Source organism: Liolophura sinensis, chromosome 8 (genome assembly GCF_032854445.1).
Source record: "Liolophura sinensis isolate JHLJ2023 chromosome 8, CUHK_Ljap_v2, whole genome shotgun sequence".
Taxonomy (NCBI): Eukaryota; Metazoa; Mollusca; class Polyplacophora; order Chitonida; family Chitonidae; genus Liolophura; species Liolophura sinensis.
This window is the reverse complement of record NC_088302.1, coordinates 33,231,037-33,257,499: the sequence shown is the minus strand read 5'-3', so window position 1 is coordinate 33,257,499 and position 26,463 is coordinate 33,231,037. Positions and strand designations below refer to the sequence as shown.

Genomic DNA, 26,463 nt, shown 5'->3' with positions numbered 1-26,463 from the left:
ATAAGGACACGTTTAACTCATCATCTGACCTAAAGCAAATCGCAAAGCATGTTGCCAAGAAACAAGACAAGGTTAAAGGTTACACGGATGCAAAGCGAAATGCAAAACAGTCGCAATTTAAATCTGGTGACTGGATTCGTGTAAAACGTCCACATCGAGGTTACAAGTTGAAAATAGATTTGTCTAAGCCTCACCAGAGCGCAAAAACACACAACCTAAAGAATCACATTTACAAGTGGAAGACCTAACTTCAGAATCAACAAGGAACTGTGCTCCAAATCCACAACATAAACCTGTCGTAACTACCAGACGCTCGAGACGAAACAGACAACCCAGGTACTTACAGGAATATGGACTCTAAACCACAACGCCATTTTCTGTTATTTCAGTAAATCCTGCTGAGTTCTACAATGGCTTATCATGTGACTGTTTATTAAATGTGGTGATGGTAGTAGTTGTGGTTAACATCAATGCACTTTTTTTTACCCAAATCTGTTTTTTAAATCATAGTGAAACGGTGTGTAAATTGCTACTATTTAAGCACTTACAGGAACCGAGAGAATGGATTCCTACTGAAATAAATTGACAACAGACCGAATTTCAACGGTTATGTGTGATTAGTTTCTAACAATCACACTGTTGAGCCAACTCTGGTTTTGTTCTTCATGGTATAGTCATTTATTTTGTCATATATCGTAGATGATGGTGTGCTAACAAGGCGTTACACAAATGCTTCTGTTGCGTGGTCTCATTCACAAGACTTTAGCTGACAGCTTAAAGTGCCAAAGTACCCATGGTTTCTCTTAAGGCTTGATTGGTGGTAAATACTATTAACTTATTGAGAATTGTTACGTACATTATGGAGCGATATTATACTCGTCAGATGATGTGTTGAAAATCCGTGTTGGGTGAGAAGCCGTAGGCTGCCTATTTTCATCCTACCATATTCTTGGCTGCTGTCGAATATCTTTGAACCCGACATAAATAAATCCATCTGTACTATCCATTTTTTCTTATAAATCAAGGAATTGTGGCTACGAGGTATATCGTATTCTTCTTATCACACTTTCGTTACCATGGTTACCAAAATCGACTACAAGTTTTAGCTAAATTTAAGAACGTATTATTAACACGTGAAATCATGAATATCTGTATGATTCGTGCGTAGAAACGTACTGCGGGGGATGCAAAAAAGGAAGGTTGGGGCGGTAATCAAGGCACAGCCCGAAGGAAATCACCGTCCTTCACCAGGTTCCTTGCAATACCCTGACTTAAATCCAAAATCAGTGGCAAGTGGATTCGAACACCAGATTTAGCTAGTCAACTTTTTGATCTACATGGACAACCAATACCTAAGATCACTAATCCAGGGACAACCGAGCCTGGGTCTAAATTCTACAGATGCTATCTATAGGTTAAATTTTGTTTACACCCATACATTAGCATAGAGGTAAATAAATTTTATTCCATAATGAGCACAAACTAAGTAATCAGTAACAATAGTGTAATATATCAGATTGATTACGCCATTGGTTGCTCATCTTGTAACAATGTGACGGTACGGATGTTAAATATAGGCTAATAATGATTAGCTTATTGGATTTTACTTCGTTTTGTTTTATTTTAAGCGACGAAACAGATATTTGTCAACCATAACTGCAAAATGTGATGTTAATAAAAATTTTTCCAGTTGTACAATGTTATCAGAAAATGGGTGTGACGGAATTTTCCGTGGGGTTTCATGTCACATGCCGTATAACCATGTACATCACACTATTCTAGCGCAAAGAATACTACAGTAGAACAAAGTCCAAGAAGAACAGTTAAGTGAAGGAGAAAGAAAGTGACATCGACTCTGTGAACAAGCTTTGCCCTGGACGCCTGTTTCCAGTATAACTCCAGTTTCTCTTTAATGGGTAACGTGGCCGTTGTCCCTGAGACGATTGGTTGAGAGAGCCTGAGCACGAGGATCGAGATTACCACAACCAAGGCCGACATTACCATAGCGACTAGAAAGAAAATGGCTGGAAAAAAAGATGATACGTACGTTGATATGGTTATTGATTAGACAGTGGATTGAGAACTGCTGTCAGTAAAGAATCAAAGAAACGTTGTAGTGGACTTATGACATTTAGAAAGGCTTGGCGTTGTCATTTATCACAATCTCTAAATGTTAAAGAACTTGAACTGTACCGTCCCAGTGTCGATTGCTATACTCACTGATGTAGGGAACGTTTCGGAAAGATCCGGGAATGCCATCGGTGACCTGGATCATGAAGACAGTGTAGGCCAGGACAAGGGTGGTGCCCACAGCCACGCGGTCACTGATGTGCGGAGGGATCAGGTAGAGACAGTTACCTAGCACCGTCAACACCAGGCTCGGCAGCACCATATTCATCACGTAGAAGCTGGGACGTCGCCTGGTGCGGATGTGGAAGCCCATGTACTTATAGCCGTCATCATCGTACCAGTTAGTGACGAAGAGGTCCAAGATTTTCCACTGACCGTTGTTAAAGACCACGCCTGAGGTGCTATAGTTCTGGATAGTCGGGTTAACCTCTCTGATGGTGTACTTGTTGTTGCTGATGTTAATTGGACAGGACTGCTCGTCAAAGGGAAATCGCACCATCTCCACCGGGCATGAGACGCGAAAGGTTCCCTCTGCGTCCCACTCGATGGCGCCGTCGTCGTTCACAATAATTTTATTCTGTTCAGTCTGTACAGGAGTGTTTATGGAACCCACACTGTAAAAACCAACAACCAAATCTTGCATGAATAGTTCAGTGACAAAAATTGTATGGTTTTGCCTGGTGAACTGCTTTAATATAAAGGAACCAGGGGGTGGTTTTTGAAGAAAGGTGACTGATTGTGATTAACCTGACATGCAATCCAGAAAAGGATCAGAACTAAGGCCATAGGCGTATTGTTGAAAGTGAATAGGTCAAACACTTGTTGGCCCTGTGTCTGAGTACTGTAGCTGGGTGGAACCTAGGTCTGGTGTCGCTGACATAGTATATGCAGTAAAACTGTTCGTCTGTTGAAGAAGACACCCGCTAAGTACTGATCGCGACATTGAACCTAAACAAACAACCGGTCGGGTCAGAAGTATTCACACGCGAACGATGCAAAGCACAATAAAGCTAGCTAGACCGAAGCAGCGACCATCATGTAGTAATTGATGTCTTGACACGCATTGTTTCAGATTCTTTCCATGCAGGGAATACATTACGTGGCAATCATACATGATGGACGAAGATTTTATTCTATTTAACAAAATATATATATATATATATATATATATATATATATATATATATATATATATATATATATATATATATATATATATATATATATATATATATATATATATATATATATATATATTCTGTTAAAGTTCCAATAAAATACACCGGCACTCATTACTTACCCATTATAGACGACAATATCCGGGCGTCAGACAAGCTTCTGGTCCAGAATTATACGCTCCATTCCAGAATGGGCTGTCTTGTTCCAAGTCAGGAAGTCATCCTTCCATTTCTTATTAGAGAAATGTATTTGATTTATTATTTTATTATTAGGCGCAAGCTTTTTGTTTTTATTTATACAACGATGGCCAGTTATATAGGTGAAGCTAGGAAGCCGGTGTGGCTGGAGTAAACCATCAACCTTTGGCGAGTCACTGGCAAATTTTCCCCCATGTAGCTTATGTCATATTGATTTAACTCGAGCAGTCTACACATCCAAAATTTACACGCCGAAAACGGGGCTGAGATTGAATAGAATCTTAATCACCAGGTCAGGGCGCCTAGAGAAAAATAGCATAACATTCGTTGGTACTCAATAACATTTGACAGGCAAACCGACCTGATCCATGCGAAATTCTCCAACCTTCATACCCGAGAAACATCCTAGCTCATCACTGCAACGGAACTGTCGGGAGCTGGATTAGTCGGCCATGAGTTGATCGACTGCAACTACAGTAACACCTTAATGGAACGATCCAGCGATAGCGTATTCGTGATAGCTATCATAGTGTGCAGCATACCGAGAATATATATATTCTATCAGGTATACCCCTATTATACATCTTTCAAACATTCAATAATGTTGCCTCAGCAATAGTTCTAATAATAAAACTGTTCATTTAATACAGTGCTATTTTGTTTATTCATTTAGTTTTTTTTTGTTGATTAACGCCATACTCAGAATTTTCACTTAGACGATGGCTGTCAATTATGTTGCTGGAGGAAACCGAATTACATTTGGGAAACAGCCGACCTTTGGAAGTTGTTCACCAACTTTCCTACATGTCACGCATTGATTTGCACACCACACCTTCAACCACAAAAATGTGGTACATTTGTAACGGCATTCTATCAACTATGTCCCTTGTGCTTCGGTATATTTCGTTTAATGCCAGACAAAAGGTAACGTAAATGTTCACATACCATTCTTAATATTCCTTTCACTGTAATGGTCTGTGATTTCTCATCCTCGGTGAGCAAAACAAGCAAGTGTTCACAGGTTTAACAGATGTCTAGTGATGATATTTGGTGAGGAAGTGCAATGTACAGGAAATTTACTGAGATTATACCAATCTGGGAAGGACAGCTTTTCTAATTTGGTCAGAAGTTGACCGAGTTCGGTCAAGATTTATATTAATCTGTATTTTTCATTTATAAGGCAATAGTCAGGTTTATGGAAGGAAAACATCGGCGTGTCCGATTAAATTACACCACCTAAACAAGTATACCTGACATATCCTGCGTTGATTTTGAATGATGTTACATCCAGGGTGTGTCAAAATCCCGCGCCGCACTTTACAGTATAACTGCCCACCATCTATACATTCACTGGGTCACAATACTTACTATGGCATCCAGTGTATATAACATAAAGGTGAGGTTAACTTGTACGGCGATGCTTGGGTCCTGGACAGGTCGGGCCGACGGGGAGTAGTTGGTCATTAGCTTGTCGATCAACAGTTTCTCTGGTGACCCCACGTCCGCACATGTTACAGCTATCATAAACAGGGACACATGTGTAATGATTGTTGTCTTCGGAGCCAAGGACTGTCGAGACACTATGGGGTATTTAATTATACGATTTTAACAAGTCCAACGATACACAAAAATTAGAAGTCAGTTTTACCATCTAAGGTACAATAACCCACAATATTTATGTATTTGACTGGAGCTGTACATTGCACTCATGAATATTTCACATTTACGACGGCGGCAAGCATTAAATTGAGAGAAAACAGATCAGAACCTCGGTTAATCTTATGACCACTCGCAGTTTGCAGGCCAATAGTATGACATGCAATATAAGTTTCAATGTGGAAGAGGGAGACCTATAACTAAATATGACACATTAAACTGGACAAATGTATAACACTTATCAAGCGAAACGTTAAGGTAATGGTTTCAAAACTGCCCAGAATGGTTAAGAGAAACCCACCCGTTTACTCAGGGACAGCTATATGCTCCATCATAGACCATTTTCGGCTAGAGGTAACTGGCTTGAGAGTTAATATAAATTTAAGGATTGTAAGTTATTTTGAGCTAGAAGTAACAACAATACCAGATAGATGGCAATAATGAGAAGTTGTGGTTTCCGTATCACATGTCTACCACGATCAGATTGCCTTTCTTGAGCGTACTTATGATGAGGACTAATGGACTTGACGCACTTGACATCACTCACGTATGTCCTTCCAACATCACTGCATGGAAACTACTGACTACTTTTGCTTCCAGGTGAAATCTTCCGTGTAACGTGTATACATATATATTATTAGAGATTGTAACGCACCAATGTCTGTGGTGTTTTTGAATTTGACCGTGGATATTAATTTACCGAATGACGACAGGAATTGAGATTTCCATACTTGGCTTAATGTTTATCTGGCTAGAATTCTTTTGGAGTCGAATGATTGATACTATATAAAGAAGATTAAATACAACGTGTAGAGCCAATGTATTCAATGATGTATACTTATGTGAACGCGTAATGAAGCACTGATCCAGATTACTATATAACAAAATTAAGGATACCAAGGTATTCTAGGTCATGCCAATGTGGGTAATAACATGAGAAGTATCAAAATCACAGTTCAAGCTGTCAGCCCGTGAAACAAAATCCAACGTCAAATTCCTAAAGATCAGTTTTATTAATGAAATTAACAATACAATCTATTGAAAAAATACATAAATGTAGTTGTAAAGGAAAAATTACCTGGACGTCGTCAGCAGTTTTCAGAAAGAGTGAGTGAGTGAGTGCTTTGGGTTTAACGTCGTACTCAACAATTTTTCAGTCATATGACGACGAAGGAATCATTAGGGTGCATGCACGTGTAATGTGCCTCCTTGTTGCAGGACGGATTTCCACCGCTCTTTTATTTAGTGCTGCATCACTGAGACGACTTACCGAAGGCAAGTAAGCCGCCCCGCCCGAGCCATTATACTGATACGGGTCAACGAGTCGTAGCACTATCCCCTTCATGCTGAACGCCAAGCGAGGAAGTTACAACTTCCTCTTTTAAAGTCTTAGGTTTGACTCGATCAAGGATTGATCCTGGATCTACCGGTCCCGAAGCGGACGCTCTACCAACTGTGCTATCCGGGCCGGTCTTCAGAAAGACATACGTGTGTAAGAACCATGTGTGTCAAATGCAGCACATAGTCTACAGTGCTTTATGAGTAAAGTATTGAAATGGTCGATATTTTGTATAAGAACTTTCATGGTATAAGGCAAGATAGAGTATCAAGACATATCAGTTACGATCTTAATGTAACTGTTCGACACATAAACACCGTAGTGATATTAAAACTGTACTGTGCTTATTTGACCTCTGCCCCGAGTTATCCGGAAGTAGAGACTAGTGAATACTTACAGAGCATAGTGCCATTAATGTTCATGGGTACGATTTTAAGCTGCAATTAATGGCTGGTGTCTTCGGAAAACTTAGGAAAAAGTAATTAAAAGTAATGTTAAAAAATATACGTACCTTGAAATATGATTTGAAATGAAACTATTAAGAACATATCCATCGTGTAGTAGGCAAGCCCAAACAGCTTAATATCATCCTCAACCTAACCAATGTCCTGCCGTAGGGTTCACTTCGGAGATAAAACAGAGTGAAATGTTTTCATCCTTTGCCCTCATTTATATCCAGAGCAAGAACCTTATTAATTGACGCACTCCACATGTTATCTTAAACAGTGACCTAATTAAGGCCAATATTTTGGAATATTTCAATCTACAATATTTGAACTTGCACATTCAAAACTCTTGTGCCATTCTGCCCTTCAATGCAAATATGTGTATGCTGTACATCCATGTGGGTTGTCATTAGATGGTATTGTTTTCAGGACAAAGTTCCTGGGTAAAATTCTCTAGTGGAACTCAAACAAGATGCCCAATACTTTAAACCACAGCAGAATGGCATATTTGTGATGACTAATTCTGTTCACTAGACCAAATATTTAAGATTAGGATAAACTTGAAAGGTTTGGCTTTATTGGCGGTCTTAGCGGTTTGCATAATTTCGAGAAACTGGAGAGCGCATATGATCTGTTGGTAAATGGGACGTGTTTGAAGTGCTCAGTAAACTCGACCTATTCAATAGTGATGCAGAGTAAATACTGAAGTGAGGAAAACTAAGGCAATACACGTTGACCTCACTGATGTTGCCATGACCAAATACCACCGTAAAAATGATGAAAGACAGTTGTTATATGGACATACAACCTGATTCAGAAAGCTATACCAGATTTTTTCGTTTGACTTTGTGAAAGAACTCATTGCAAAGAGATGGGAACCACCCACCACCCCCGCCCCACTGTCGTTCAGGTGTATTATCAGGTTGTCTACTAAAAATCCTCTAGGGAATAACCAGTGAAGTACAGTACAGCCAGCTAAAATATTCGTTTATAAAAAGTCCAATCAGTGTTCATCTTTTTTCCATTTTTCCTTTTATAAAGATATGATAACTCCAAGTTATATAATATTATATATACGCGGAAAATTTTTGTTCATGTAATCTTTTATTTTCTATGAATTTCCCCACAAACCTTACATTTTCTTCCGATAAAATAAAAACTCACATCGCTCTAATTTTTCACAGGCATCTTGTCTCTCAATTTTATTCTCACTCAAGTAAGTAAGTCGAACAATTAATCTCACTGCTGAACAATTTCTAAAAACATGATCTAATTTCCCTCCCCGTCAGAAGTATAGAACTTCGTTTTTGAAATATCGTTTTGTCTTATGAATTGTATCGTTATTTTATTACTGGGCCTTGTTGGAACACTTGTTAGGAGGGCAAAACCATAAACACCTGTACATGTACCGGTAGGTGCTTATCCCTCAAAGAAATTTTACGATATTCTGGCACCTAAGACGTGGCACGTCAAATCGGATCGACAACGTGGACACCACATAAAGACTTTTGGCTGCGTTGAGCTTTGAGTGGAGGTATACATATATAGGCCATCATCCGTGCATACTCACTATATTCGGAAACTTATCTGATATATATAGCTGTATAAAATGTTAGCAAACAAATCTTGTACTTTGTGTGTTCTAATGATTTTCTCCATAATTCATGTTAACCACTAAAAATGTGCAACCACTGTTGGCATTAGAACTCCTGATATCCTGTGTCGGCTGGAATGCATGCTGTACCGTGGGGCACAAAGGATTAAAAATACTGAGTTATTACAATGAATGTGTAGCTCCAATGGCCTTAGCGACAGGCTATATTATTATTTTCCCATCTATAAAGATATGATAACTCCAAGTTATATAATATTATATATACGCTTAAAATTTTTGTTCATGTAATCTTTTATTTTCTATGAATTTCTCCACAAACCTTACATTTTCTTCCGATAAAATAAAAACTCACATCTCTCTAATTTTTCACAGGCATCTTGTCTCTCAGTTTTATTCTGACTCAAGTAAGTCAGTCGAACAATTAACCTCACTGCTGAGCATGCACCCGAGGACGAATTCCCATTTGTCACTACAAGAAGTTCTTTAAAATCGGACACGATGCATTTGTGGTAACCAGACATCAGGAGATACATTGTTGTTCAAGAGAGGATAGTTCACAGTATCATAGCTACATTTTCGATTTTTAGCTGCAACTGATAACTCTATAATTTGCTTACCGTGTCCGTCAGTCTGTCAGCTGGCCTGCCTTTTAGTCGCGTGTTAGGTGTGATAGGGTAGCTATTAATCTTTTTCAATATACACATCTATGTATAGGAAGTATCCTGTTGACATCCACAATACCATGAAGAATAAAATGGGTTTCACATTTATCGCAATATATTTAATACATCAAGACATACGGGGGCCTCCGTGGCAGAGGGCTTTCTGCACGCCAGCACGGCGCAATGACCCAGGAACCTCACACCAATGTGGTCGCTGTGAGTTCAAGTACAGTTGATGCTGACCTCCTCTCCGACCGAGTCATGGGAAAGTCAGTCAGCAACCTGCGGATAGTCGTGAGTTTCTTCCGGGCTCTTCCGGGAATTCTCAAGTGAAATATTCTTAAACACACTGTAAAACACCAAATGAATAAATAAATAAAATATATTTAATACGAAAATTAGAAAATGTCATTGAGGGGACATTTCCATTGAGAGTTTCCTCTAACGGCATCATATGCTTTTTGGTATTTGAAACTATTAAAGCTTGAGATTGAATTCTTTCTGAGTAAATTTTACCTTTATTGCCACAGCGTTAAGCCACAGTCGCGCACCGTTTATTCTTTTTACTTTTTGCTCTGTGTAATAAGCAAATATCTCAACTTTATTTTATCAACATTGCAGGACAGGAAACATTTGATGAAGTATTCGGGGTAGATTAAGAATCTGTTCTCCTTAGCACGTACAGTGGCACCTCTTGTAAAAGTACTACAAAAGTTTTGTCCCTTTAGCACAAGATTTCTCTCCCTTCCTCTAACGATTTACCAGGTGCTGAAATTTAACTGACCTCAGACAGATTTTCGACAGACAGATTTCATTCTCAAATTTCGGTGCGTAGGTAACGTCCATTGGTGTAATTTAATTTCCTAAGAACGGCTGAAAATATCACAGTTCACGAAATTACGTAAAAGTAAAATACAAAAACATTTATTTGATGAAGTAATATTTCTTTTCATGACGTGACTTCTTCGGTACCTTTTTGTACAGTCAAACCGTGAAACTCGTCTTGAAGACCAACAGCTAACGGTGGTAAATTTTCTGTGTTATGTTACTCTTTGGCATTATGTCCATAACGCGAATAACTTTCACTCTCAACAGAGAAATACAGTGCTGCTAGTAATGTAATGTAATGTAATTGTTAAAAAAATACTCATCCATTCCAAAAACATACACACGCATACACAGACTCATTCATCACACACGTTCCCCAACACATTTACACAAATGCCTCCATATCATTTGGTGATATTGGGTGATGTTCTTGCTGCTGTCCCTCAGTGCTATAAGCATTTGGTGACACTCTGGCTGCTGTCCACCAGTGCAATGATATAAAGGAGCAATTGGTGACGCTCTGGCTGCTGTCCATCAGTGCACTGATATAAAGGAGCATTTGGTGCTGCTCTGGCGGCTGTCCACCAGTACAATGATATAAAGGAGCAACTGGTGACGCTCTGGCTGCTGTCCACCAGTGCAATGATATAAAGGAGCATTTGGTGATGCTCTGGCTGCTGTCCATCAGTGCAATGATATAAAGGAGCATTTGGTGATACTCTGGCTGCTGTCCACAAGTATACTTAGAGATGGGAGCATTCAGTGATGCTATCTGGCCTGCTGTCCACCAGTACAATAATAATGGGAACATTTTGGTGATACTTTGGCTGTTATCCACCAGAACCATTATAATGGGAGAATTTGGTGATAGTCTGGCTGATGTCCACCCAGAACAATAATAATGGGAGCATTTGGCGATACTCCGGCTGCTGTCCACCAGTTCAATGTGAAATGAGAGCATTTGGTGATAGCCTGGCTGCTTTCCACCACAACAATAATGATTGGAGCATTTGGTGATACTCGGCTGCTATCCACCAGTTCAATGTGAGATGAGAGCATTCGGTGATAGTCTGGGCTGCTTTCCACCACAACAATAATGATGGAAGCATTAGGTGATACTTTGGCTGCTCTCCACCAGTACAATCGGACATGGGAGCATTTAATAATACTCTGGTTGCTGTCCACCAGTACAGTCTGAGATGAGAACATTTTGGTGATACTCTGGCCGCTGTCCATGAGTACAATGAGAGATGAGAGCGTTTGGTGATACTCTGACTGCTGTCTACCAGTTCAATCGGAGATGGGACCATTTGCTAATACTCTTGCTACTGTCCACCGGTCCAATGAGAGGTGAGAGCATTTGGTGATACTCTGGCTGCTGTCCACCGGTCCAATGAGAGATGAGAGCATTTGGTGAAACCCTGGCTGCTGTCCACCAGATCGATGAGAGATGGGAGCATTTGTTGAGTCAACACACATAGATCAATCGCACACATACACGACCCGCACTTACACTTACTCGTTTCAGTCGTACACATGTCAATCGCACGCACACGTACCAATCGCACGCACACATACCATTCGTACGCACACATGCCAATCGCATTGCACACATACCAATGGCATGCACAAATATCAATCGTACGTGCAAATATCTGTCACACACACCTGTGCACACACGCACGCAAAGTCACACACTCACACACACACACGCTTACACACATATCACTGTTATTCACTCTCTCGCACAAACATACAACTGTATCAATTACACACATCCGTACGTACGTATGTCGGTCGTACACACTTTCGCACACACGCACACATGGACGTACCCATCACTCTTTTCCACGCACACACCAATCGTACATACGCACACACACACAAACTTAACTGTCATAATTTAATCTTTCAGGGCGGGGCATGAGAAACCATATGATGTGAGAAAATCCCACGTGATCATAGCCTTATGCCGATACTTCTTATTGTAAGCTCTGAAGCCAAACAGGTATGAAGGTAAACCCATAATGATAGTTGTGAAAACAACACGACATGCATTCACACTAACAGTTCTTCATACTTGTGGAGGTGTATGACAAGCACGATGGAAATTTAGTTAATACTGCTAGGTTCATGCCAAAAGAAACTATATCAATCAGTATACAAAAGTTGCATTCGATTAACATATCTGTCAGCAACCTGCGGGCGGTCGTGGGATTCCTTTGGGCTATGTCCGGGTTACGTTTTATCCGAATGCTGACCGGCGTCTTCACGAGTACGGTGGAAAATACACATCAGTTAAATAGATAAGCAAATATAGTACTTTGGCCTGCCCAAGTAATCACTGGCGTGGGTATGGCATAAATCTGCCAGACAAATTGCTTCCATTATTCAGCTGTCACGATTATTTTCTCGGTCAGTTCAGTATTTGTATAAAATTTTAAATGAAAACAAATATTGATTGAAAATATCGTAATCAGAGATTTCGGTTAATACACATTCTTATAAAACGAAAACAATGGAATATATTGGATTTCGGGGTGTTGCTTTAAACACCTTGAGAGGGTGACTGAATCCTTAAAGTTGTTTTATTATAAATTGTTTCTTTGATGGTTATTTGTATCTTCTAAAGCGTATACATAGTTATACCCTCCAGTTAAAGGGTCCAACGCAATTTTTTAAGCCGCATGCACTAGTGACAGTATTCATAAAAAAGACAATAATATGTCCTATATCTTATGGACAAAAAGTTACTTGTAAATCGTTGATCTGTCCCATCTTCGCCCAAGGACGACATACCAGCAATGCAAACCGTGGGCAGGGTTTTCTAAAATGTCCAACAATATTCGCAATGAATACCTGTACCTTTATTATTATTAAACATACAAATATGGTTAAATGCGTTGATAATTTTCACTCTATTAAAATTGATGCAAGGTACAGTTGTGATGCGCCTATATAATACAAACAGATTGTAAAACAATTCGGAGCTTTAAAACTATCCCACGTAATTTTTACAAAGTGCTGATATATTTCGCCAAAATATGTACAGCTGTACTATTGTCAATCCATGGCCTAAATATAGGCGCAAATGGACTTTGTGTCTGTTGTCACGATATGCATAAGTATAGTGACATACCACGGAATGATCACGGCTGACAAATCATGATTTACGTTGTAGACGGTGTGGAAGGCTGTTGGCTAACCAAAGACCGTTGCCAAACGGGTTGTTCTGCCTCTTAGTTCCCAGTACAAAAAATAAACGTCATACTGATATTGCATGAGAAATATGAGTTATCATAATTGGTGCCAACTCTTCAAATCTGCTGTCCATCGAGAATAACGGGACGCTTCTGTTGTTTTGCCTGGATGACAACAGGTTGGTTTCAGTGTAGGCCTATATTCCATGCCTATAATAGATCTTTTAAGCACAAAACGCCACAACAAAAATAACAAAGACTGCTACTGCCCCTGGCACTACTCCCATTACTTCTAATACTAGTACTAATATTAATGCTACCACTAACCATATTAGTTCTATTACAGCTGGCACTACTGCTACTAGTATTACCGTGACCATTACTGCTACTGCTACCACAATCATTACCACACGTACAAATATAGCATCATGGCCACTACTACTGCTACCGTTACGTAAAAATACTGTTACTACTAGTCATACTAATATAACTAGCATCTCTCTCCCTACAGCCGCCATTGCAGCTAGCTGTTTCAACCATTACTATCATTACTAGCAGGTGTGGTTCTGGTATTTATATTTACCTTTACATTATCAGAATAAAACCGTAAATTATGTAAACTGACAAAAGACCGGATTTCACCGGTGACGTGTCAACGTTTATGCCCTCAATCACACTATCGTCGCTGCTCTGGTGTTTACCCTCCACTCTGTGGTCATTTTATACAGTAGTGGTATCGCAACTGCTACCACCGCTGCCATTGTATCTATATACTTCAGCACATGCGTACAAACCCGAATAAATGGTAGATATATTAGTTACAACTTTACATTACCTGCATGGGAAAGACAAGAAAATAGCTGGGCCTCTGTGAGAAGAATGGCGTCCAGAGGGTTGAAAAATATAATAGAAAACTGCAGTGTTTACTTCAAACATTCACCTATCTTTATTTTCCTTGCTTTGTGTTTCTTTCGATCATGATTAACCAACAAAAACATGAGTTAAGATTCATTAGTAGTGAGTTTCTATCTGCTACAAAACTCATCGCTCATCACTGTAATCAGAACTAATCCAAATGAAATATTTTAGCTCGTCTTCACGTCTTCCAAGATAAAGACGATAAAACATCTGTATGGGCTAGAAATCATGCTGATATACCTGAGAATATGAGATCAGATATATGAGAATATGTAACTTGAACCGAATAAATCATTCTCAACAGCGACCGAGACATTTCATGCTGCACAATTATGCTGTTGTACAAATACAGTAAAAGCCTCGGGTGTTGATCATCCAACCCATAAACAGAAAGGCTAACATGGCGCTTTCCCCCACTGCTCGAGTTAATCGGGCAACATCAGTACTGGCTGTGTACTTTCTATAAGGGATGCAGTCCTCTGCCTTGGAACATACTGGCTGACGGCAGAAATTATTTTAAAATGTGAATTTAGTAGCAAATAAAATCGGGTCAATCAACAGCTGATTTCAAAATTATATTTATGATATTTTTTCTTTTGGATTTTTTTAGGCAGTGCAAATAGGCAGTGACGTATAAGTCAAACCAATGACTTTTAATCTAACGTGTGATAATAGTTAATTATGGTACAATCATTTCGTCTGCTCAATGAATGGAACGCCAGTAATATTATATCTGTCTGTCTGTCATTTTGTCTGCCTTCTGCATTTCTGGCGTAGACCAACCTACTTTGTCAGTTGTGGCCAGGCTTTCCCGTACTACCGTATCAGTCACAGCCATGTCTCCCTGTACTAAGTCGTGAACACCGGTCCCATACGTCCCTTTGGAAACTAGATGGGCAGAAATTATACAATAAATATAATATAAATGAATAATATTTCAAATTGTATACCAAGACATACGTGTAGCAACATTTGCTGAATTTTGAGATCATTTGCCTAAATTAAAAAGGGTTATTTTTCCAAACACTCAGTAAATACATAGTATGAGGAGGGGAAAATCTGGGTTGTTTACTAAATGGTTTGTTGTTTAGCTTGATTGATCAGTTTAACACCCTATACTCAATGAATGTTTACTTTTACAACAGCCGTCAGGCTTATGCATGGAGGAAACCGAACATATCCCGGAGGAAACCCTCGCTTCAAAGCTGCAGCCGGTCATCTGAATTCTAGACTGGTTAGCGACCCAATAAACTGTGGCGAAATAAATGTTTTAGCTGACCGCGGAAAAGGGGCATTATCAAATCGGAAACAACTTAATCATGTATAACTAAAGCAGATGTTAATATCTTAGACTTATAATCAACTTCATCTTTACTTGCTGAATCTGTAGACATGGTGTCTGAAATAAAAACGTGACATGCATAGGCCTATGTAATTATATACACCAATTAATGCGAGGTTGAGATTTATGTATCATAATGTATGTGATGAGTGATGTAACTACAGGTAGAACCAATGCGTTTCCCATGTTCTGTTGTGATATTACTTCTTCTGATGAAATTACGCTGTCATATAGACACGCTTCTGCAAAGTTAGTGCACCTGAAGATAGGCCCTTGTTTATTGCAGCAGAGAAATAGTTTCAACGGCATGTTTATTAGATGGTTGCATATATTAGTCGTTTCAACAAATAGGCCTATTTATGGAGACTAAGCAGCAAACAGTAAGTTATGCAAATCCTCATGCTTTTACATTACTCTTATAAGTAAAGTATAAACTAAGAGTAAAGGTAAGAAACTGTCATTTATCCTGTTACGTTAAAAAAATTGTGAATTTATTTACAAAAATCAACTTTGAAAGAATGATTTATTCAACTGGTTAATAGACTAATAGAAACATGTTTTAGTACCGTACAGCCCCGTGGTGATAAGGACAGCTTTAAACCAAAAATTTTCTCATCTAAAAGAATTCAGTTTTGAATATGTTAAAAACTTATGTACCTCATAATGATACAGCGCTTCCCTTATTCGATTTGATACTCCATTTACTTACAGTGTATGTGTCACCTGTGGCCTCAAGGTCTGTGATATTTCATGTATAGCAGGATGACAATTAGTCCAGGTGCAAAATAAGACCGTTAATTCCACGTTAATGACAGCACAGCCAGCACGACCGAGATACTGGGATCCGGTTTACAAAAGCTCTGATACGTAAGCCTACACAGCCAACTCAGTTTGCCGACTAGGAAGTTTGTATAGCGTGTTCAATTAAGAAATATTTGGCTGTCGACTTATTTTTGCAGTAGATTTTGAAAACAAGCCCAAAATTCGTAATCGCGTCTGGAAGTGGTTAGGTGGAAGTAAATTCGGCTTTATAAATGTTATGTTTTCCATTTTTAGTTTGTTTATTGATTGGATGAAAACAGTAATAAATCAATATTTTCAGCACATAAGAACTCACAAACAGTAGCACTCTACGACCGCTATCATATTACTACTGCTCCACTAATACTCAATTATCATTAGGGTCAAATTATTACTGCAGTCTGCGCATATGCTGAGCAACCAATTGGAATATTCGATGTTCCAAAACCATTTCACAGGTGGTTACAGGCAAACCACTTATACCATACAGGTATATATCTGTACATGTTTTAAGAAAATTGATCGTCTTTAGGCAGCCCAAGTAACACTGCGATAAGGGCGATCCACCATCTTCTTCTGCAGAATTTAATGTTGCCAAAGAGGTAAACACGTCAACGATGTTGTCAAATCTCGCTTTCCTAATGCATTTAACTTGTTACTGACATTCTTCGAAGTAAAAGTTAGCTAGCTCAGTGTAAAGGACATATTCTACCGACTCCCTTGGCATGCTGTCAGCTGTTGAGACACCAGACAATATCCTGTCTGTCTGTTAGGTTGCAGTTCTCTTGACCTGGTGATTTTTCCCAAAAGTTTTCTGAGAATCCAGGCTTTTTATTTCACTAACGTACAGCTACTGTCAGTGTAAAACAATGTTGCATTCTGTGGTCAGACAGTTGGAAAGTAAGATGTTCCATAAGCATTCCACGGGGGCGCTACAGGCAAACCACTGATACAATATGAATACATATCTGTGTATGTTTATATAAATGGTTCTATTGCAGTTCCATCAGTACTGTACATAAGAGTGGAAAAAGCCGTTGCCTCATCTTAGAAGTTGATGCTGCTAACCAGATCAATGGCCTGATTCAGCTCTCACTCCATAAATGCATTTAACTTGTTACTGACATTCTTCGAAGTCTAACTTCCAAAAAGAATTTCCTCGACATCATAAATCTTGTTTGGGTATATTTTGGGTCAGCTTGACAGATTTTTCGGTGACTGTTTGATATTTCCATTGCTTGTAACCTTTCTGTCTACTGAGATGTAATAAGCCGTAGTTTGATCTCGGTCTGTTTGCCCTGGTTTGTTAAATGTCATCGAATGAGCGACTCTTTTTCTTAAGCTTTCGTTCACACATCTGTGCTTTGGGTTTCTTCCAGTTTAGTTTACCAACAGCTTTCAGGATGTGTATTGTTGCGGACAAAGCATGTCTTGTAAGATATCGTCGATGATGGCGTGCCATCCAGTGCTTAAACAAATACATCTCTGAAAACGAGCCATTTGCTTTTATCTCGTCATGTTTGACCCAGTCGAGTGGATGAGGAATTAATATTTTCCAGAGGACAATTCTGTTGCAGTGAATCGATTACAGCGTCCTTCAGCGTGAAAACCTGTTCATAGAGTATTAACGTAAACATTGTGTTTGGAGTTTAACTTTAGTATTTTTTGTCATAAACATACATGGGTAAACTGGTTGAAACTCAAGTTCAGAGGATTTAAGCTGCATGACTATTATACAAGCACCCATGATTTCAATGGAAGCTGGGTGAGAAATACTTTTTTTAAAAATATTATTTACTACTTTTGATTATAAATGTGGTGCGATGTTCCATATGGGCTAATATTTTCAAATCGCTAAACCAAGCAGAGACCTATTATTACTGACACACAGTCTATCTAGGTTTGACTGAAATAGCGTTGTCATACTGCATATTCTATACATAGTGTGACAGTGTTGTTCCGAACATATTACATCGCTAAAACAAACCCACTAACATTTTGAATTCAACCGGAAAAGCAGCTAGACTCAGTGTTACTGGAGCCTAAGAAGAGCGTATTATACCCACTGCCTTTGGCAGACACTGTCAGCTGTTGAGATATTAGAAAAGCGGGTGAGCAGACAATAACCTGTCTGTCTTTCAGGATTCGGTAAATCTTGTCCAGCAATTTGCCTCAAAACCAGTTTCCCGCAAATCTAGGCTTCTTCACTCCCCCAACGTCCAACTGCCGTCGATGTGATCCTTGCTACAATCTGGATGTGCTGGTCAGCCAGTATATACACATTTAATCTATACACACATGTAATGTAAATTTACCTGTGCCTGTTTAAGGAAATGGTTCCATTACATGGAGATAAATCAGTACTTTACAAATACTTGGAAAAGGTCGTGGCATCATCTTATTACAATTTGATGTTCCTAAGTCATCGGCCCCATTCAGCCAACTCTCGCTTTCCAAATATATTGAACTTGCAAATCGAATTCTTTATTTAAACTATAATTTAACTAGGCGTAAAATTCGAAACAGGCCAGAGAGCTTGAATGGCCAAAAGTAAACTTTATTACACCAAATTATGATTTTCAAGAAGTTTCTCCACGTTTTGAATCTTGTTTGGATATCTTCTATTCAGCTTAGTAGATCTTTCGGTTAGCCTTTGAGATTCCAGTGCTCGTAACTTTCTGTCTACTGTCATGTAATAAGACGTAGTTCGATTGTGGTCCGTTTGCCCTGGTTTGTCTTGGTTCACATATCTGGGCTTTGGGTTTCTTCCAATTTCTTTTACCCCATCCTTCAATATTTCTATTGTTGCTCAACATTTGCATTGTTGCTCAGTATTTGTATTGTTGCTAACATTGTATAAAACATGTCTTGTAAGATACCAACGATGATGGCGTCTCACTAAGTGCTCAGACAAATACACCTGTGAAAACAAGGAATTTGGCTTTATCCTGTCATGTTCGACCCCGGCGGCGGGATATGGAATTAATATTTTCCAGGTCCCTGTTGTTCACAACTGGTTTAAGACTTAATACCAAATTTAAGTTTAACCCGAGTTTTCAAGTTTGTGTTTAGCCTAAAGAAAGTGTGTAATATTGTAGTAAATATGAACTAAACCTGCCGCTGTGAAATTTTGACATTGGAGAACTGCATTGACTACGGAGTTTGGCTAAAAATTAAAATATAAAATATGAATTAATAACAGTATTAGCTCTTACACTTAGTATTACAGTTTCGAACAACTGGGCCATGAGGCCAGTCCTGTTGCAGTGAATCGATTTCATGCCCTTGAGCACGACATCCCGTTAGTAGCCGTTCAACGCAAGCGTTATGGTTGGAGAGCAGCGTTTGTATTCTAGGTCATAAACACACCACATACTTTTTAAATCAATACAAAAACTCCTATGTGGGATTTTAGCAAAAAATGTAAGTACTAAGATACCAATGGTTTCTGTTTTAAATTTTTTAAAAATTATTTTTGACTTTTATGTAGTGTAAATATCAACGTCATGTCCGATATTCGTATACCATTCGTAGTCCGTAAAGGGCGTTCCAAGTCGATAATCGCAAGATCCATTTCCAAAACAACGTTTAACACTAGCTCCCAAAGACAAAGGTATGTAAAAAATTGTACAAATAGGAAATAATTCCGGTAACACACAAGGGAGAAGCGGTCATCAGTTTTCAATGATGCAGGGCAGACAGTGGATATTCCAGGCATGAAGTCCATATCAAAGTTGAAATTCGTAGTCCATGAATGAGTTCCAGGTCAAATAACAATTAAACAAGGCATCTCAGTCGCGCATTGATTGCAACTGATCGTAAAGGCATCATGCAGATGTGATGAGCATGGTTGCCTTCACGAACCCTAGCCCCAGGTTAAGCGGTATTAGATACAGTTTGAAAATGACGAGCGTTACAGATCAGAAGCGAAGAGATTGTGATTCAAAAGTAACTGACGATTACGTGCCTTAGGCTAGTTAGGCTCGACATATAAACTATCTACTAGTAAGGTTCTAAAGGCACCAAGCCTAATACTTAAACCCTGGATTCAATATTTTAGATACTATTTCCTTGCGGAACCGTAAATGATTGTCCCGAAGTCCATTAAAGACCTCATGCTAGATCGGTATATATTGGTTTTAGGCATCCTTATGTGGGGCATAAAAGACAATTTCATATTAAATATCTCCCCCAAAACTATATTTTCTCCAACATTCTTCTGAATCACTAATTCTCCATAAACATTAAGCTCAGGGTCTAAATAAATTTTCCTCTTGCAACAAAAAAATGCATACCGAGGAGTTTAAATGCAGAAAATATAAAATCTACATGTTCACTATTGATAAAACCATTACATATAAAAGTTTTAAATCGACAAAAGTTGATTGAATGAACGAATGAATCATTATGAATCATCGGCAATATTTTAGCCATATTGTTGATGGAGAACAAGTTGAAAACACGAGGCGGTGATTGGTTTAAAACAAATATAAGAGCCAAAATTAAAATCGAAAACTGGCATGTTTTTAAAACAGTTTACCGAGAAAACTGTACATGTGTATATCTTTCTATTCAAATGTTGATTGACCTTTAAGGAAAACCACAATGTATATTAGAATATTGTTTGATTTAAGGAACCAAACATGCCTACCATTTATCATCCGCTCCATTGTCTTAGAGATACGGCTGGTAAGAGCTAAGGGGCGGTAATCAAGTGGATCAGTATGTCTGAGAACCCAGATAATACAAATCCACGAGAGTCTCAAATGGCTTAGATTGTAAATGGTTCAGACATTTATTATAAACATAATGAGGACCCCACGCAGTGTCATGTGCAATTTTTAAATGCAGATTTAAGATCTTTCATTTCACTCTATAACTCTATAAAAACAACATGATTCTGATTTGGATGACCTCACGGGAGGACGAAATTTGCGTCGAACTGACAACTTAGAGCGTCGCGAAGGTCAAATGATTCTCTTCAATTAAGAGAAATGGCAATGTGGTGAAACTTACTACATATCTATTTACTTTCAATAAAATCGCATTGCCACAATCTATACTCATTGACCCTTACAGTGTCAGGGTGGATCAACACATCCCAAACCCATCTAGGTGTTTCACCTGTCAAATGTTTGGGCACGGTATTGTCCGTTACAATTTGAACACCTAAAAGAGTTCTCGCAATCGAAGCTCTCATGACCCTTCTTGGCACATTGGAAACAAACAAGTTCATTGCCAAATCTGTCCCACTGACATCAAACCAACACCATAAATGTTTATTATCTTATACCAATGCGTGTTATCCCCCTGATACAGAACCGTACGATATTTTCCCATATCACCATTCTCTGAACAATCGCAAGCGCCAAACTACTTTCGCACTGGGTGACCTCTGGCTCGGAAAGCCCTGTCTTTGTAAAAGGGGATGCCCATGCAGTGCTGACCTACTTATATGAACATGCGATTTACTGTCCTTAAACCCTCGGAAAAAGTTCAATTTTTAATCTGCAGTTTATTATCAAAGGCAAACTGTAATCAAAGTTTATAATCAAAGGCAAACTGTAACCAAAGTTTATTATCAAATTCAAAAATAATCATCTGAGTCGTCTTCTTGTATTGTCTGCTTCGTGATTTTTTTGTATGACCAGATTCCATTCCGTGGCGCATACAGTTTTCATTTCAGGCCAGATTTACCGTTCAAACCATCTGCACATGAAGTGTGTTCGCGATATTCCTCAACTACAGCAGAAACTTTCCCTTGCAGAAACTTCAGAAGTTTTGTAGGACTTTCTATCATCCACACCGATGTGCAACTCACTAATTTTGTAAATTATTAGCGGTACAAGTTCACTTGAATAGTAGGTCAGTTTTTTTTTTGGCGCGAACTCTATTTCACATTACACGTACATGCACCCTAATGATTCCTTCGTCGTCATATGAGTGAAAAATTGTTGAGTACGACGTTAAACTCCAAGCGCTCACTCACTCAAAGTGTACCACTTGGCGCCACTGATCAGTCCAATCCAAATGAAGTTTAACATTTTTGTTTTTCAAAAATTGACCACATGTTGAAAGAAAAATGTTTTTAAAAACACAGTAACACGTACAGGAAGTTTTATGAATAACATTTTCATCGTTTTCCTTTGTGTTTTTTTTTTTCACATAAACTGCGGTTGTGAACAATATTAAAATACTCTATATTCAGAACGAACTCCACGTGCGCTTAGTATTGTTTGGAAGCGTCGTGCAGGCCACCATGCTACCAGATACTAAAGAAAGCAACAGACCCAAAATAGCTTTTAGAAGGCTTAGTAAACATTGTTTGTTATTTGTGCTTTCTTGGAGCCTACTGTGTCCATGTGCACATAGCTAAAACGTGCCTCAGTTGGCACAATTCTCCTCGTGACGACTTGTTTAGAGCCAAAATATTGAGATCGTCAAAATGAGTTTCTTTGGAATTACTTTGTCTATTTATTATGCTAAGCTATTCAATGGATCAACTATATACATATACACGATTATCTACATTATAAACAAAACGTTTTGGTCTTCGAGGTTTAACGAAGGTAAGTTCTTTTTAACAGGCTTTTAATACGTTCGTCTTTTTTGTTCTATTTTTGACGTTTCATGTTGAAAACCATCCACTGCCTCTTTTTTAAAAAATGTTCACGATATGGCTGAAATATTGCCCGTGTTGTATTAAGTATATGTAGTTTATTTTCATGTCTAGATTGCTGTATCAGAATGATTTTCCTTCATATATTCCATTTACCTTTCCATTCCCAAGTTTACTCTCGAGATGATAAAGCATTGTCTTGGACAAATAGCATCTAAAGACCCTTTATATCCAACCGAATGTAATCTATGTATATCTGTATGAAGGCTATGGTTGAGTATGAAACGTACACTCTATTTATACTTATCAAGATTACTAATATATGGTTCATGGCCAGTATCTTATAACACCATTCAGATTACGCTGAATACCATCGTTCTTGTTTGCTAAGCCGATTGATGGTATATGTCATAAGCTTAATGTCACAGCCATATATAGGTGTTCGCGTAACCCTGTTTATGTTACAATTTTAAGACCAAGGAACCAGTAGTTCAAAACTGTTTTAAGACCTAATACCGGATTTAACTTTAATCCAAGTCTTCAAGTTTGTACATAGCCCCCAAACAGTTGCTTGACAGCATATTAAATATGAAATATAAGTCTGCTGCTGTTATACTTTGGCTCTGGACAACCACATTGGCTGCTGAGTTTGGGTAAAATTTAAAACATGGCTTAATGCATGATAAACTTTCGAACAACTGGACCCAGGTGTATATGGAGCCATGAACTGCGAGGTTACATGCATTATTAACTCCCCACTCAACAGGTATTACAACCTCGCCCACTGATCCCCAATAATGGGGTGTGTAACTTGATAAGCTGAGCCAGCCAGGACAGCCATATACTGCATGTAGGTCTACTTATATATTAGCTCGAGCTGTCTGTGTGAAGACAGAACTAACGCTGACCTACTTCTACAGTCTACCTGAGGTTACATATCTCCAATCCAAGCTTTTGGGTTGTCTTCAAATTGTCCCCGTTATAATATTGTTTCTCACCGGACAGGTGTCAAAAGCTTAAACGCCTTTGAAGCAAGTCGCACATCTAACAGTATTGATTACAGCATCTTTGCTCAAAGCGGATTTGATGTCTTAAATGCTGTATCAGAAAAGTTGCATGGTAACCTTATTAAGATATGAATTGTGTATAAAAGATTGTGAACATCTATGGTGGAGCGAAGTTATTTACGGTTAAACATTCTGTATTACCACTACTGATGGCAGGCTATAGCAGCTCTGCTATAGTCTGTGCTTCTGTGGTTTCTCACAATAACATAATAAAACACTGAAAGTTGGAAAACGTGGACCTTAATTCATATCCAATTTAATCTAAACAGGACATGTACGTGCTGCTCATTACTATCAGTAATTTGGTTTGATATTTGTTATATCTCAAAAATTATACAGATAAAGATACTCCAGAAGTTTGGCCGAGTTTCATATATGGGGTCAAGTCTACTTTACAACCACTGCTCACCACACGCTAGGCCAAATCATCATATTGAGTCAAGTCCTGATTTTGGCTGCTGAAGGCGTTTTCCAACTGACTGTATATAAGTATATTTTTAAATAGCGAGAGTCTAGTTTTTGCACACAAATCTGCTGATTATGGATGGGAGCTATATATCTATCGAACATCACTATCAAACACATCGAATTCATTTGCCCAGACCTCTGTCAAAAAAGTCTCTCGAGCGTGATAAGAGGAAGAATGGCCAAATTTCCAACTGAGCAGACTAGGTAGCCTGGATGGCTTGAACCCCTACTAACCCCACGTTAATAATGCTTTTCCCAAGCCTATAGCTTAGAAGCCTCAAAAACATTGTAATGATGTAAACTGTTATATATTAGACATTACTGGTCTAGAACTAGCTGTCCCTCAAAAACTGAATCATAAGAGGATTTGTACCTGATTTCTTATGTTTACGTGGGTCAGGTATTTATTGAGATTTTGGAAGAAGCTAGGGAGGAAACTCCGGAAGACACACGAGCTATATCCTCTTATTCTATATCCTCAACTTTCAAAATATATTACTGAGCATGAATGTTTATCTACATATATTTACACATCACAGCCCTAGGCAAGACGTGTTGGATGTGCTCTAAGCTATGTAGCATATTGACTGTATATTGTATACGTCTGTTCTATACTAAAGATTGGTTAGCCGCAACTTATAAACTCCATACGGGTGAGCTTCTAAAGGCAACAACGCTGAGCCACAAACCTTTGTCATGGACAGGTCCCAACATAAAGTGACGGCCAAAAGAAACTTTACAAAGACAGGATGACTGAAGTTTAATATATTGAAAAGACCAATGACTTTAGATATTGAAAGTCTTGAGTAAGAACGGACAGAGCAGCCATCAAATCATTTTACAAGTGAACAAACAGACCAGGGGTAGAAAAATAACCATTCCATCTTGGTTCACAATGGGCAGAGTATACAAAAAGTTGGTTGTTTTTAAAATCAGTCAATACCAAAACCAATCAATATCGCGTGTGGCCACCCCTTGCTTCAATGCACGCAAAAAGTCTCCGGCGCATAGAAAAAGTCAGTTATCTGATGAGATAACGTGGGATTCGTTGCCATTCATCTTGGAGAGCGAACGCCAGTTCTTGTCGGTTGGCTGCAAGGTGTTGCCGTTGTCTTACTCGACGACCCATGATATCCCAAAGATGTTCTATGGGGGACATATCTGGGGAACGTACATATCACGACAAGACGTTGACATCGTTGGCGTCCAGGAAGTTTTGCGCAGCTCAAGCTGTATGGGGTCTGGCGTTGTCATGCTGGTACAGGACACCACGTGGCTGCTGCTGAGGGAATTACAGGACAACAGGACGTAGAATTTCATCCACGTAATGTTGAGGTGTTAGGTTCCCGTAGATGATGACCAGTGGTGTCCGTTCCTCTCCACAAATCCCACCCCACACTATCACTGCTGCCACCAAACGGTACCACCTCTTGGGCGCATGATGCAGTCGTTCGTTCCCCTCTTCGACGGTAAACTGGCTGTCTGCCATCGGCTCGAAACAGGCAGAAGCGGCTTTCATCCGTGAAAGCGGTTCCTCAGGTGTAAGGTGCGCAGGTAGCCATCTTCTCTGAGCGTAGTTACCCTAGGCCTGTCTACTCTTGGCCTGTCCGATGTCTGCCTTGTCTGTCTGTAACGTTGCATCAAGTTTGACACAGTTACACGAGAGCAGTCGAATGCCCTTTGCAATGTGGGCATGGGTGGCTCCCATGCATACCATACCCAGAGCCCTCTCGTGTTGTTGTGGAGTCAATCGAGGCATTACTTTGGTGGTTTTTAGTCAGTGCACACTGTGTTTAACGTTTTTATACACGCATTACATGTGCAGTTGCGGTCATCCATGGGTCACGTAAGTTTTCAACTTTCTTCGTTGTCTCAAAACAAATTCGTGTGGGCGTATATGACGCTTGTCGCACATGGGAATATGCTTCGTACAATGTTTCCCTACATTAATTTGGTGTTAGTTTGCTGAATAGACTGGTTAAATTTAACACACGTA

The 26,463-nt window shown here is 39.0% G+C and overlaps 1 protein-coding gene across 1 annotated transcript; it reads right to left on the bottom strand.

Annotated features, from left to right (window-relative positions):
* Nucleotides 1–1,773: 1,773 nt before the first annotated feature.
* LOC135473436 (acetylcholine receptor subunit delta-like) lies at nucleotides 1,774–25,956 on the bottom strand. The gene is made up of 3 exons (XM_064753286.1): nucleotides 25,763–25,956; nucleotides 2,221–2,744; nucleotides 1,774–2,024 (listed from the first exon to the last, which is right to left on the bottom strand). The coding sequence occupies exons 1-3, from the start codon at nucleotides 25,954–25,956 to the stop codon at nucleotides 1,774–1,776; spliced, it is 969 nt and encodes a 322-aa protein (XP_064609356.1).
* Between the last annotated feature and the right edge of the window lie 507 nt (nucleotides 25,957–26,463).

What these genes read in the sequence shown, in the direction of transcription:
- LOC135473436 (XM_064753286.1), bottom strand. Translation starts at nt 25,956, where the DNA reads ATGGCAGACAGCCAGTTTACCGTCGAAGAGGGGAACGAACGACTGCAT. An exon ending in ATTCTACGTCCTGTTGTCCT is followed by an intron (nt 2,745 to 25,762) that starts GTAATTCCCTCA and finishes TGGTTTTTACAG; the next exon opens with TGTGGGTTCCATAAACACTC. An exon ending in CCGAAACGTTCCCTACATCA is followed by an intron (nt 2,025 to 2,220) that starts GTGAGTATAGCA and finishes CTTTTTTTCCAG; the next exon opens with CCATTTTCTTTCTAGTCGCT.